Source organism: Eublepharis macularius, chromosome 9 (genome assembly GCF_028583425.1).
Source record: "Eublepharis macularius isolate TG4126 chromosome 9, MPM_Emac_v1.0, whole genome shotgun sequence".
Lineage (NCBI taxonomy): Eukaryota > Metazoa > Chordata > Lepidosauria > Squamata > Eublepharidae > Eublepharis > Eublepharis macularius.
In genome coordinates this window covers 73,099,006-73,112,716 of record NC_072798.1, presented here as the reverse complement: position 1 = coordinate 73,112,716, position 13,711 = coordinate 73,099,006, and the positions used below count along the sequence as shown (strand labels likewise).

Below are 13,711 nucleotides of genomic sequence, written 5' to 3'. Positions count from 1 at the left end.
AAATATGTCCACATACTCCCCCCGCAATATTTTTTCCCGTGTGGCCGGGGTAAGGTGATCGCCCAGGGGCATAGCCGTATCCCCCACTGGGAAAGACCTATAAGGAACCGCCCCATAATTAGCCCAAGGAGCACCTGCATAAGCGCTCCATGTGTTACTACCACCTGCCGAAGGGGTCGGGGAAGAAAGCCAACCAGGAGCTGTTGATGACCGGTATGGCCCAGCCTGCTGTGACCACTGTGCCCAATCTGGAAACCGAGCACCAACCCCCATACCTTCCGTGGAAGGGACGTGTGCGTGCATGCCCAACTGCGGTGTTATTGCGTCATAGGCCCAAGGCCATGCAGAGACCTGTTGCAACCCTGAGCACTTACCTTCTGCCTCAGGCGGCTGCACCACCAAAGCCAATTGGCCCGCCTCTGCTGGCCAACCATCCTCGACATCTGCTGATGTGGCCTCAACTGCTGACTCTTCAGCAGCCTGGCTACCCACGGTGGCCTCAGGAATCCCAGAACCCCTCGAAGTTCCCTCAAGAGCGGACAAACGAGAGAGAATGTCAGTTAACGATGCAGACTTGGCTGCCACCCGGACGGGTCTCTTATTCACCTGCCTGGCCCCCTGGGGCGCCCTTGCCCGCTCCAGGACCGCTATCCGCGCTAACACCTCACGTCTTAAGGGCCCTTCATCATCCTCATCAGAGGACAGGGCAACCGCTGGCCTTTTAACGGGACGCGGGGCGGGCTGCTTGCCCTTGGAGTTACCAATCCCTTTTTTAGGGCCCATCACAAAGCTACCCGGCAACCCGCCAACCAGGGCGATTAATTAATAGGCGACAAATTAGAGGCCCGCACACCAGTGTAAATATGAATTATGACCAAGGCACGCAGATCCAGAAAGGCCGCCTCCTAAAATTGCTAGGCCCTCCCAGAATGGCCCCTGTCAAAACTTTCAAAACTGCCCCACAAAATGGCCGTTGTCCTTAGGCCCGTGTAAAATGGCTGCCGTCAATGCCACCCTCTACCTAACGACTGCCTCCTCTTCCCCCTTGTCTTGGCCTCCAGGTACCCAGAGCCAAGGACGGGTCCCTGCAAAAAGGAACGACCCTCGCCCCTAGCGCCGACCCAGTAGTGGGAGGGCGAGCGCCTGCCTACGCAGGCCGTCTGGGCCCCGGCAAGCGACAAGGTAAAAGCGGGGAAAACGCCCGCAAGGGGGGAAGCGCCCGCACGCGCCGACGCGATCGGCGCAGAGCGGGCTCCGGGCTGGTAAGGGGGTAAAAAACGCCGCGCAGCCTCTAGCTGTATATGGGCTGACGCGGCGTGTAAACACCCCCGAGGCCGAACGTCGGCAAATGGCCGGCGAAACGGCCGGCAAGCAGGGAACAGGACGGAGCGCCTGGCAGGCACAGGAGCGCGCAAACGGCGCCCCAACGGGCCGGCCCCGACAAGCGCGCCGGGAATGCGGCGGGAAACTGGCCGCCCAACGAACGAGCGGCGAGGCCGGCAAGGCACCCGACGGCGGCTGGATCGCCGCTGCCGACAAACCGTTTCTCTGCTCCCTCGAAGGCCTCGTGCAGGGGAAGCGACTGAAAGGTCTTGCTTCCTCCGTGCACGAGGCGAGACTGAGCCCAAGAGGGCGGAGCGGCTAGAAGCAGCCCTGTAGCTCTGCCCTCCCTGAGGCTATGCCCTTACTGCAGGGCAGGCTCGTCTGCCTCCCTCCTGCCAGGGAGGCAAATTACTGCCACCATCACAAGGGGCTTAAGCCCCAGTGCTGGGATGGCAGCATAGTGTCTGGTAACTATTGTCAGCTACAGTGATATTATAAAAGAGAGGATTTAAAAAAAATAATGATGGCTAAAAACAAAAATCTGACAAAATTACTACGTAATGTGCAGCATATTTAGAAATACGCAGGGATGTGTCCTCTTTACACCAATCATTCCTACAGTCAACTACAATAAAAAAGGGGGCATACTTTTGAAGAAACAACTTTCATGTAAATCAGGAAGACTTTGTCCGCTTCTAAGCAGCTTCTGCAAAGTCTTCTTGGAAACAAGATAATGCAGAGATTCAGGCCTAATATTTCTACATTGTAGCCGTCACATTCCTTCCACGCAAGTCCGAAACCTAGATGTGTGAACTGGATTAATTACGGCCCCTGAGAAAGCTTGGAATAAGCAAAACAATTCCCGCTGGCGTTGGGCTAATTAAGCATCTTGGATAAGATATAAAGTAGGATATTTTCCACACCAACCTTATACAGAATCCTTGAATTGAGGATTACATTCTTTGAGATTTGGAAAACATATCACTTATCTTACTGTGAACACCACGGACCTTGGAAAGGGACTTGCATTCTGCAGAGACTCACACAGCCTTATCCTTCCGGGCGTGTTATGATTAGATGATACTGGTTGTGTGCAATTCTTTACTATAACAGCCGATGGGAGTATGTATATATATTAATGCTTTGTATTATTTGTATGTAATTTAAGAAAATATATTTATTGCTACTTAGAACGTTTGCACTTTGCATGAAATTGATCTACAGCTTAATATATTTACTTGCTGGATTGTTGACTGTTGTTCATGTTTTGAGAAGAGGGACCTTTGTATTTAGTACATGTGCCAGTCCTTCCTGTTGCCTTTTTGTTGTTGCTAATGTTTCTACACAGCATTCATATTTATTGTATTTGAATTCCTTGAAAATATACTAAAATGTCGCGCTCAGCATATGCTCTGATACCTGTAACATGGACGCTCACGTTTCCTGCAGTGAGCAAAATGAGCCACTTTCTGGGGATCAAGGGCTCCCAGGGGAGGGGCGGAGGGGGCTCTAAGATCCTATGGAGCTTGGCAAGTCATGTGATTTGTTTTCATATGATGTTTAATAATAATAACAACAACAACAACATTTGATTTATATACTGCCCTTCAGGACAACTTAATGCCCTCTCAAAGTAGTTTACAAAGTATGTCATTATTATCCCCACAACAACAATGACCCTGTGAGGTGGGTGGGGCTGAGAGAGCTCCAGAGAACTGTGACTAGCCCAAGGTCACCCAGCTGGCTTCAAGTGGAGGAGTGGGGAATCAAACCTGGCTCTCCAGATTAGAGTCCCGCGCTCTTGAGTCTAGTGATGTGAAGAACAGGAGACTTCCTGGCAGCAGCCCCTGACCCCCACTTGATAGGGCAAAAGGGAAAAAATGAGCCCCAAATCACCATTGTATTGACAGTGTGACATCATTTCTGGGTGCACTTCAGAAATGACATCACGCTGTTGACGCAACACCCCCTTCTCATTCACCCCACCAGATGAAGTCCATCAACTAGTAATCCTAAGAAGGCTTGGAAATCTTTCTGGTAGCTCTCAGCAGCTTGGGAGTCAAGAACAACCCACCAGAACTAAAGCTTCCAGATAACTTTTAATTGCCAGAGAAACTTTTTTGTCTCCCATTTTCTCTCTTTTCCTTTTTTAATTTGGCACAAGTACCAAATAATTGTGGTCAGAATCAAGCCATCAGCAGTCAAACCTAGTATTAGACCTAAAGAACACCAAGAATTGAGTCAAAGCACCCTTCTTCAGATGACTCTCAGAAGTTTATACCCTAAAAATCTTGACGGTCGCTAAGAGGCTACTGGACTCAAATCCTGCTGTTCTACTACACACCAACATGGTGACCTACCTGAAACCAGACTTGGAGAGTTTTTATGCAAATCAGAGTCTTTGCACCCAATAACTTCAGCTGGAAAGTGAAGCAATTAGAATCGACAGCAAGCCTAAGGTACAGCTCTGAAGATGGCAAGGCCAGTCTCTGACTATTTTTAGACAATCCAGAGATGTCATACTGCCTGACTGACATTGCACACTAATGTGCACCTGAGGAGGATACTGGAGGCCATGCTAGCTCACTCAACTAGATTCCTGCCTCAGAATCTGAGTTTCTGGCTTAAATAGTAGAATCCCTGATGACTCTTAAATGAATTAACATAGACGCATGAGAAGAGCACAATTCCATCTCTTAATTTTCCCTGCTTTTGTAACTGTAAATTCTGAAGCAATGAATGTAACTGGAGCCTTAATGTGCAACACCACAGGGATTTCTTCACTGTTGCAAAGATTTGCAAAATAAAAGCAAGCCAGACTTAATTATGCATTCCAGCTGTAGATCGTGAAAGAGATAATCCCTTTCATCTATCCTCTAATGATTTGTTTCTCTATGGTTCAAACACTGCCATTCTTTTTTTTTAGATTGCGCCTTTGTCTCCACATACTGAGGCAGGATTTATCTACTTTTGCAACTTGGCTGTGAATTGAAACATGCACAAGTAATATTTAAACCCAACTTCCTGCTATTTAAAGCCATTAGTAGGAATTTGTGTGAACACTGAAATCAAGTGATAAGAAAGAAGTCAAAGGAAATGTTTTCTACTACCTGCTAAGCTACCTTGTTGGAACAACAGCAAAAGTTTAGAGACAGAAATTAGGATAAAGGCTTTGAATGGCTGCACCCATTAATGTTAGTGCTGCCTCAGTTTCCCTTAACCATCACACCCCCAGTAGCAGTGACCAAACAGTTTGAGTTTTTGGCATGTTTGTGAGCAGTCAGTACGCATAATGAAGCCTGCTCATACTGAATCAGACCCTTGGACCATCAAAATCAGTATTGTCTACTCTTACTGATAGTAGCTCTCCAGGGTTTGAGGCAGAGGTCTTTCACATCACCTCCTCCTTGATTCTTTTAACTAGAGATGCTGGGAATTGAACCCAGAACCTTCTACATGCCAAGCAGATGCTCTACCACTGAGCCATGGTCTCTCCCTTGTGGCTAAATAAGAAAATAATCATGCTGGATAACATATAGGACATGGGGGATAGGTAGCAGAAGTTTCTGAGATAATTTCTACTTCTTTTCTCCTTTCCATTTTCTGAAGTGATTGACACCAACATTCTTTTTAAACAACACAATAGCTCCTGTTTAGAAGAGCTATTAAGGGGCCGCCAGGGAAGCATGTAAAGGGGTGTACCAATGTAACTAAGGAGCACCGAACTTCTGCTTTAGAAAGGTTAGGCTATTACACATTCAAGCTTACAGAAATGACAGGCTGTTTCCATTGGAGGGAGGGATAAATGAATTTAGCTTGAAATGGCTTAGAGCCAAACTAGATGTTACAGCATCCTCAAGGCCACCACCATTTTAAAGTGGTAGCAAGGGCTTGATCTTGATTAGGCCCATAGTGCAGGATGGTGAGGTGCTCTTGTCCTTCCCTCATGTACCTAATCAATAGCCAAAATGGCTGCATCCCAATTCCCCACCCATAGCTTTTTCGGCACTTAAAAAGGCATGGGAGAAACAAGTTATTAACATGGTGATTCTCAGAGGGAACTAAACTTGCCTAACACAGGGTACTTAACGTAATTGTGCCTCTCAATCGGCACTTGAGCCCTAACTACCTGGCTCAGTCAATGTTTGAGCCCTATCTGAGAAATTTTTACATTTTTGTCTGTTTTTCCACTTACTCTCCCCCTCATTTCTCTCTCTTTTACAAAGCCACAGCTAGGGTTTCCAACTCCGGGTTAGGAAATTATTGGAGTTTGGGGGTGGACCCCAGGGACGGTGGAGTTTAGGGAGGGAGTAACCTCACCAGGATATAATACCATAGATTCTACCCTCCAAAGCAGCCATTTTCTCCAAGGGAACTGATCTCTGTAGTCTGGAAATCAATTGTAATTTCAGAAGGTCTCCAACCCCACCTAGAGATTGGTAACCCTGTCCTCAGCATCTCATTTGTTGGAAATTTTAGAGATTTGCATGCATGTCAGTGAATCAGAGATTGGGTATGATGCATAGGAGGGAGATAGAAGCCATCCATCACAGTTGCCACTTCCTGGTTCCTGAAAGGGATCTCTCAGTAGCACTCCCCATCCCCCACCTGGCAACTCTTTTGTCTACCCAGACAGTTCAACTCATATCCAGTTTCTGTAAACCAATCCAAAACTTGGACAACTTATAAAGAAAGAAAGAAAATTAAATATTAAGCTGCTGGGGGAAAGATTAAGGGGAAGACGAGGGGAAGAAATGAATACTACTGATGAGGTGAAATAACAATGCAAACCTGTCCTTTTGCCCTCAAAAAAGAAATAATCTAAACAGGAACCATCATTGTAACTAGCAGCAATCAATCAATACATGATGACGAACAAGAAGGCCTGATCAGCTGCTAATAGATCGATCGAAATGAATTCAAGCAGTGCTGAAATGTAAAACCTAGGCGGCAGTATAATAAACAACTTAATGCCCAGTTGGGGCAGAAAGCCCTAAACTCTTGATAGTTCATAGAACTAAAACTTGTTAATGCAAGCCATTTTTTATTTTCCTGCAAACTTCCATACCTTCAAGATATTTGTGCTCAACACATGCTGTGTTACCCAACCATATTTGCCCTTGGACATTGGCCACAAGGTCATCTACTTAGAGAGAAAATGGCTGCATGAATCTTCCCTAAGCAAACATCTTTTAGAAATCCATAAAACTTTTGGGATTGTGAGTATATTGGTTTATCTGCTCTAAAAATTGACCAGATCAGTATGATATTAGCACATAACATTCAAAGAAAGGTATGTCTGCTATCTGTTGATGGATGCTTGGAGCACTACAGAATTTGTGGCAATGCAGTTGGAAAACGAATGGACGGTACGATCGTAAGCATTTATACTATTTTTAAAACCATTGTAGTTTTAAAACCATTGTAGATGTAAATCTGCTTAGGATTGCTCAGGGAACCAGAGAAGTGAGTGACATTCATATCTACATAATACATTAAAATTCAAGAACAGGCTGTAATTTCCTAGCTCCAGGATAAGAGGCACTGAAGTGGCCCAAATCATCTAGCCCAGAAATGGCACAATCATGTTTCATTTCAGAAGAATACCCCAAGTAAAATTCCAACTCCTGACCATCATTTTTCTCAAAAGATGTGATAAAATAACAATTAAAATCTCAGAACTTTGGCCACAACATGTGCTCTAGTTACAAGTATAGAACATTTCTACACGTTTTTCAAGATATGATATCATTGTTTTCCTAACAACCATGCAACTATTGTTTTCAATTGCCCAACCCTGGAGGTTTCCAGGTGCTGAGATGAAGATAAACTTATTTTCGAAGCCTCTGTAACTTTGGCAGCTTTTAAACACAGCAGTGCTTCTGAGCTTCATACTGAAGCATAAACATGAGAAATATATTTGAGATAATCATTCTTTTGAAGTTATTATCTCAGATTGCTCTGTAGTTGTCAGAGAGATGCAGCAGAGAGTTAGACTATCAAAGCAACGCATAGGCACAAATTCTCTCTATCTACGCTATTATCACAGAGTTTAGGCTTAAAGCAGTATTTCAGACTAGGATAAATTTGTTAAATTAACATTGAGATATACAAAACCAAACTAAAAATGCACTATTTTGTCCCTAAACAAGAACAAGTAGAACATTGACAACCCCCCATGAAAATTCCTGGAACTCAAGAATGTCATGATGATTAGCAGTATGTAATCTCTCAAGGCTGTCTCAGGTCTAATAAACATACAGAGTTGCAATCAAATGCTTTGTGGAAAAGAATCAATATATACACCAGAAGAGGGGCCTGTTTGCATAATTATGTTTTGTGTGTCAGACAGTGGCTTACTAAAAGTTGCAATCCAGACTACCTCTTGCAATTAGACATGAGTCCATTGGTTCCAAAAGATTTACTGGATATAAACAACCATTATAGTCCACTATCCAAGATGCAGTATCTTGGCTGGTACACAAGTATTGTTACGAATGACAGGCAAAGGTTAAGGTACAGAATAGCATACCCCTGCAGGCCCCATCCTCCCCCCACAGTTCTCAAAACAAACGGCTTGAGGCTGAGAAAGTGAAAGTTTCCAAGGCTGGAAAGGTTGTAGTCATAACATTCCTCTTCTGTAAGATAACTGTTACTGAACTGCTTGCCACCTGCAAAAGAAGCACTTAAAATACTGACAAGATTAAAATGGAGTCTCTTTGGTTTGAACACACATGAAACATAGTCAGAACCTGACATTGTGCACATGATGCATTCTGGTGATGTCACAAGGATGACAGAAAGGCCGTCGTCACACTGGCAAAAAAATTGCGTTAAGAGAACGTCATGTTCCACAGAATACCCACCTCGTTTCGTCTCTATAACGTTTGTCCCCATGACGTCTTCTCACTCTTTACTTTGCCTGCGTCCGTCTCCATGTGACTGCCCCATATCGATTATGTTCCGCTTGCAACGCTTCTTGATCACATGTCTAGGCGCGCCAAAGTTCCACCCCTCCCAAACACCCACAAACCCCATCTCTTCACGAAAAAAATTTTTTTTTGGCGAACGTAGATGGTATAACGATATTGCATTTTTTACAAGCATCGTTATGGTGAAATCCAATGTGGAACAGGCATTTCTATCTTATTTGTCCAAAAACCACATTCAATCGATCATGCCGAAAAGATTGTTCATTCATTCACAAATTCTCCATACCATTATCCAAATCTCCTCTGATACTTCCATTGTCCCTCCACTTTTTTAATAAAACTTTTTTTTTTTGGTGCAAACATTGACCGCTTTTGGAGTATCGCAACGATGAAAGTAGATACTTTTAGCCGTTAATTTTGGCGTGGAAGGAAGCCCGATTGAATATGCAGCAGGCGCGCGGAAATCACTTTTGCTTTCGAAATTAACAAGGGAAGTTCAACGCGTCTGTGAGACACACAGCCTGCCAAAGCTTTACCTTCAGAGATATAACTGCAGTCTCTTGATCGCCCGTTCTAAAACAACCATGTCTCACGGAGGAGACAGTTATGTTAAGCGGGGGATCTCTTGGAGACATCGAGAAATTATGGACCTCCTTCACTTTTGGGGAGAGGAAAAAATACAGGAGGCACTTCGGAATACACACAGAAACCTTGACTACTTCGAACGCATCTCCGAGCAGATGGCAACAAGGGGACATAGAAGATCGGCTCTGGAGTGCAGGTCTAAGACCAAGACCATGCGTCTCGAATACAAAAAGGTTGTTGCGCATAACAACAGGTCTGGAAATGCACCCATCACTTGCCCCTACTACCGTGAGCTTGAGAGTATTCTACGTGGTGATGCAAGTGTTAACCCGAAACGCATCGCAAGAAGCATGGTGCTGCAGGTGGTGGGTCAAGTGCAGCCGGAAACATTGGTGCTCCAGAGGGGATCAGAAGAGCTTTTCTCCCACGACCTACATACCTGTAATCCCGCGGAAATAAGAATGTCAACACCTTATCATACAGGTAATATTGTAGTATAGCACATCAGTAAATTGACACAATTGGGACGGAGACGATTCAGCATTAGCATTTGTATTATGTCAACATTACATGTTGGAAATGTGCCTCTCCAGCAGTGGTGGGGCGGCTTAAGGTGGTTCTGTATAGAGCCAATCAACAAGGAACACCAGACACCGGTTGGACACTAGTCCACTTGACTCAGGTAGTGATTGGCAATTTAGTAAGCGGGGTCTCGAAGCTTTGCTACACATCACGGCTGCAAGACCTGGATGCCTACATTTCCCTTCACATCCTGAGGAAATTTGATAAGTGACCTACCACTTGCAGCTTGGCCCTTAATGACCAAACGATGGCAACAGATAGTGGAGGGGGTTTATGCATTGAGGCATGTACATTTACCATTCACCAAAAATCCTGATCCTCCTTTTGTTCCTTTGCTTCAGAAGACTGTGATGGCCTGATTGAGGCAGAAGGGCATGCTCTGGAACCAGACCTGGATGCCACACCGGATGGCCTCCTTGATGATGGTGAGAGATGTCTTGAGATCTGTTTATACTGTGGCACATTGCTTTGACCACCTTCCAAAGTCTAGTGTGGCAAAGCATCAGTTCCAGCCTTTTTTAAGAAGCCTGGGATTACTGCTTACAGGGGGACAAGTTATGTGTGGCCCTGTTTTCCTGCATGAGGGTGGATTGATGGGGACACATAAGGAGGCAGACATTTCACTGTATGTCGGGACTTGTGGTTGAGGGGAAAGAACACGAGTCAGTGCAAGCCCAGCGGAATGAATTCCTACTGTGATCAAAAATGCAGCAATAAAATCTGGGTTCAATTACTGACAAAGCATGTTGATATGTCTTTCAACTTATTTCTGCAGGTTTCATTGACCGGGGATTCACCATGCAGGAAGATTTTTTGGACAAGGAAAACAACCCCCCATCACCACGTTCTACTGCTGAAGGTAAGTATGTGATGATGTTGACCCAGGAAAGGACAAGCTGACATGTCACTCAGCGATTGGAGAGATTGCGTTGAAATCGTACCCACCCACCCCCAACAGCACAATTCCTTGCTTTCTATTAAATGTATTTTTTCCTAACATTTTTCAACACCTCCATAATAATTCCATTTGTGGTGTTATCTTGTAGATTGGACCATTTTCGTGAACTATAAAAAAACACTAGTATGTCCCCATTCCATGTTTTTGGTCATGACCACCCATCACAGCAACTTTTGCTCCATGTGTATCCTGGACCTCGCAGTTAAAATATGCACACTGCAGATTCTCTGATGGTACATTGTTTGAAAAAATAGAGGAAAGGATAGAATGTTGGCTGGATTTTTGAGAGGGCGGGGGATGGATACACACTGCACACAACAATAATCTCAATCTACCACTGACTAGGTTCCATGGAAATGACAACGCCAGATTTATCGCCAGGAACACGCCTGGACAACATCAGATGTCGGAAAAGGCCTGTGTCTGCTATTACCAGTGCAGCAGAGAAGTTACTTAGTCTAGCATCCGCAGAACACCAGGAGGAGTTGGCCCTTCGAAGGCAGGAGCAAGAGGAGACCAAAAAGTGGCGTGAGGAGGAGGGCCGCAGACACCAGGAATTTCTTCAGGAGACCAGGCTCGAGCGAAGAATGTTCCAAGATGCATGGTCACAAAACCTGGAGGTGATGCGTGCGACTGTGCAAACTCTTAAATCCTTTGGTGAGGCTTTCCTGATGCAGCAAACACCCAAACTCCCAGAACTGACCAATGGTCATGTGGAAGACATCACCACAGATAACACTAGGAAGGGTGCACCCAAAAGATCGTGTGTGGGGAAGGCCAGGGAGCGACTCACCCTATAGTCACATGTCTAGAACATATCTGAGCTTTTTTGGTTTTGGCCACTGCTCAAGGTATGCGCTTGCACACAACATCCATCTGTTTGTCTGTGAAAATTCAAAATGTTACCATACTTGAAATTAATCAGTTCGTTGGAGTTGTTGAAATGCTGTTTTATTTAACCATTAACAAGCAGAAACTATTAACAATCAAACTTTCAACAAATAACCCAAGATAAACCATAACAGCAGACAAAACAATGGGTTCGGTCAGGTCAGGGGTCCTGCCCACTTGACGCTGGCTGATCAGGCAACCCTTCGCTTTGTCGCCCCCTCCTCTCCAAAGCCAGGAGTCGACGCCCTTGCCTCGCCACTCGACTCTCCAGAGTCCTAAACTGGCTTTGCTGCTTGCGAGCTGAAAAGATAAAACAAAACTGTGGCAGGAAATGTCTTCCTTTTGCGGTACATGTTTTTTCAAACAACACCTAACGTATAAACCTACCGTAGGATGTCATCCTTGCTTCCAGAGAGCGTATAGCTGCGTGGATGCTCTCGAGGGAGGTTTGTTGGGAGGATGCCTGGGGTGGTTGCTGTGCGCTGGTGGATGGATTCTCATCATCACTGGCACGTTCCTCCATGGCTGCATCTAAGAAAAGGAAAAACAAATCTTAGGGAGATGTCCTAGCAAATGTCAATTGTGAGAAGGGTTGGGATTGAGTTCTAGTTGCTCCACTTATAATTACTTGATTTTGGGAGTGGAAAAATTTTGCTGCATGGAAAAAAGTTGGTAAGTTTTTAGTTGTGAAAGTTTGCTGTCATCCACTTTATGTTCCTTGACTCAGAAAGTAAATTTTTTTTAAATAAAGTTCACTTGTTTCCCAAACCGTTTATGTGCTCATTGCCGTAACAGTAGCCAAACTCTATTCTCGGTGTAACGAAGAGGTGGTTGCAGGGCATGGGCATCCGCAGACAGAAGACACAGTACAACCTCTGATTTTAGGAGACTGCTTTTTTTAAAAAACAAAAAATTATTCCTATAGTGGAACGCTGCAAATGCAGCTTACCTTGAGAGGCATCAACCGCTGCTGAAGATCTGGTCTCCTGCGTCTCCTCCTCGCTACTCAGATCATGTCCTGGCTGTGAGGCTCCATGTGCTGCTGCCCCCTCATGTTGGCTCTCTCTGCCTCTTCGAACAGCTGTGAAAGTTGTGGGAGATGTATGAGACACAATGATGAACACAAATGTCTTAAAATCCATCCTGGACACTGATCACAGGGTGGGTGATATAATTTCTCTGATGAACACAGGGCATTGGCTCAAACACGAAAATAATTGAGTTCACAATAGGTGAACAACTACATTTTGCCCATGATTTGACAGAGGCATGATTTTTTTTTTTTGATGCATGCACAAAATAACCGGGAACACCATTCATAATGGCCCGGGGGGGGGCATAATTTGATGAGATGCACTATCCACACCAAGTGAGAGATTATTAGCTTTAATAGTGATTTTTGAGGGAAAATGTGGAGGATGTGCGTGGTGTCAAAGGATAAATCTGTCTATGATGACACTAAGAGTGGAAATCGGAGGGACAAGACAAGTGTTGGCCCAATCAATGCACATCAGTATTCCATGAACATCCAAAGGAAATCTAAAGGAATAATGGTAATTCCTCCACAAAACATGGTGGGTTCTTAAGACAGCATGCTCTTAAGTCCAACCTTAGGGAGACAGCTGTGAAGGCTCTTGCAAATATACTCACAGGCATGCCTCCTCTCCTGCCATCGTGGTCTTCCCGCCGCTTCCCAAAGCTGCAACATTTTGCTGAAGTGGGGAGGACGTCCACTCTGACGGGGGATTCCTTGCCATGCCTCCAGTGCATCAAAAAAAGCCCCCTTGGTCCGTTTAAACTTGGACCTACATTGGTCCGCGCTTCTCTGGAAGCCCCTGTCGGTCATCCTCTTGGCCAGCCTCCAAAAAATGACCTTGGTGGGAAGGTGGGAGCTACTCATGAGCCGCTCCACCTTCCCACTCTGAAGAATCAGGTTCAGGAGCAGATCAACCTCCTCGTCCAACCAGAAGGCGCCCCTTCGTCGTGGCGGCATGTCAGTCTCACGTCGTAATAGCGAAGTTGAAAATATTTCCAACTGAGCATGCTCGAGCGGCAGCCGGCATTTTGGGCGGGAATCCTGGGTCAAGGGTCAATGAAAAACAGTTGGCCTATCGCGAGGCGCCTCTACATTCAAAAATAAATTTGGGTTGATTGAAGGGGGAAACGGGCTTAGCAATAGGAGTGATAATCTGGCAAGAAGCGACAGCAAGATGGGGTGCGAAAGTGGTGTGCGTTGAAGAAATAACGAACTAACAGTATGGCATACATAAAATTTAATCGAAAGGGCATGCTGGCGTTAGTCGGTCACGCATCTCTCAAGCACAGGAGGATCAGAGTCTTTGGGGCCACCTTAGGAGGCTCTGGCGACATATCCCTCATTGCAGAAGTTGGCCTCCCTCTTCTCTGTGCCTATCTATTGCTATGTCACTGTATCCCGGCC

The 13,711-nt window shown here is 45.3% G+C and overlaps 1 protein-coding gene across 1 annotated transcript; it reads left to right on the top strand.

Moving 5' to 3' along the window:
• The first annotated feature begins 8,839 nt into the window (after positions 1-8,839).
• Positions 8,840-11,856, top strand: LOC129335342 (uncharacterized). The gene is made up of 4 exons (XM_054987780.1): positions 8,840-9,323; positions 9,764-9,847; positions 10,198-10,281; positions 10,726-11,856. Exons 1-4 carry the CDS (start codon positions 8,840-8,842, stop codon positions 11,178-11,180), a joined length of 1,107 nt encoding a protein of 368 aa, XP_054843755.1. The 3' UTR covers positions 11,181-11,856.
• Positions 11,857-13,711: the final 1,855 nt, after the last annotated feature.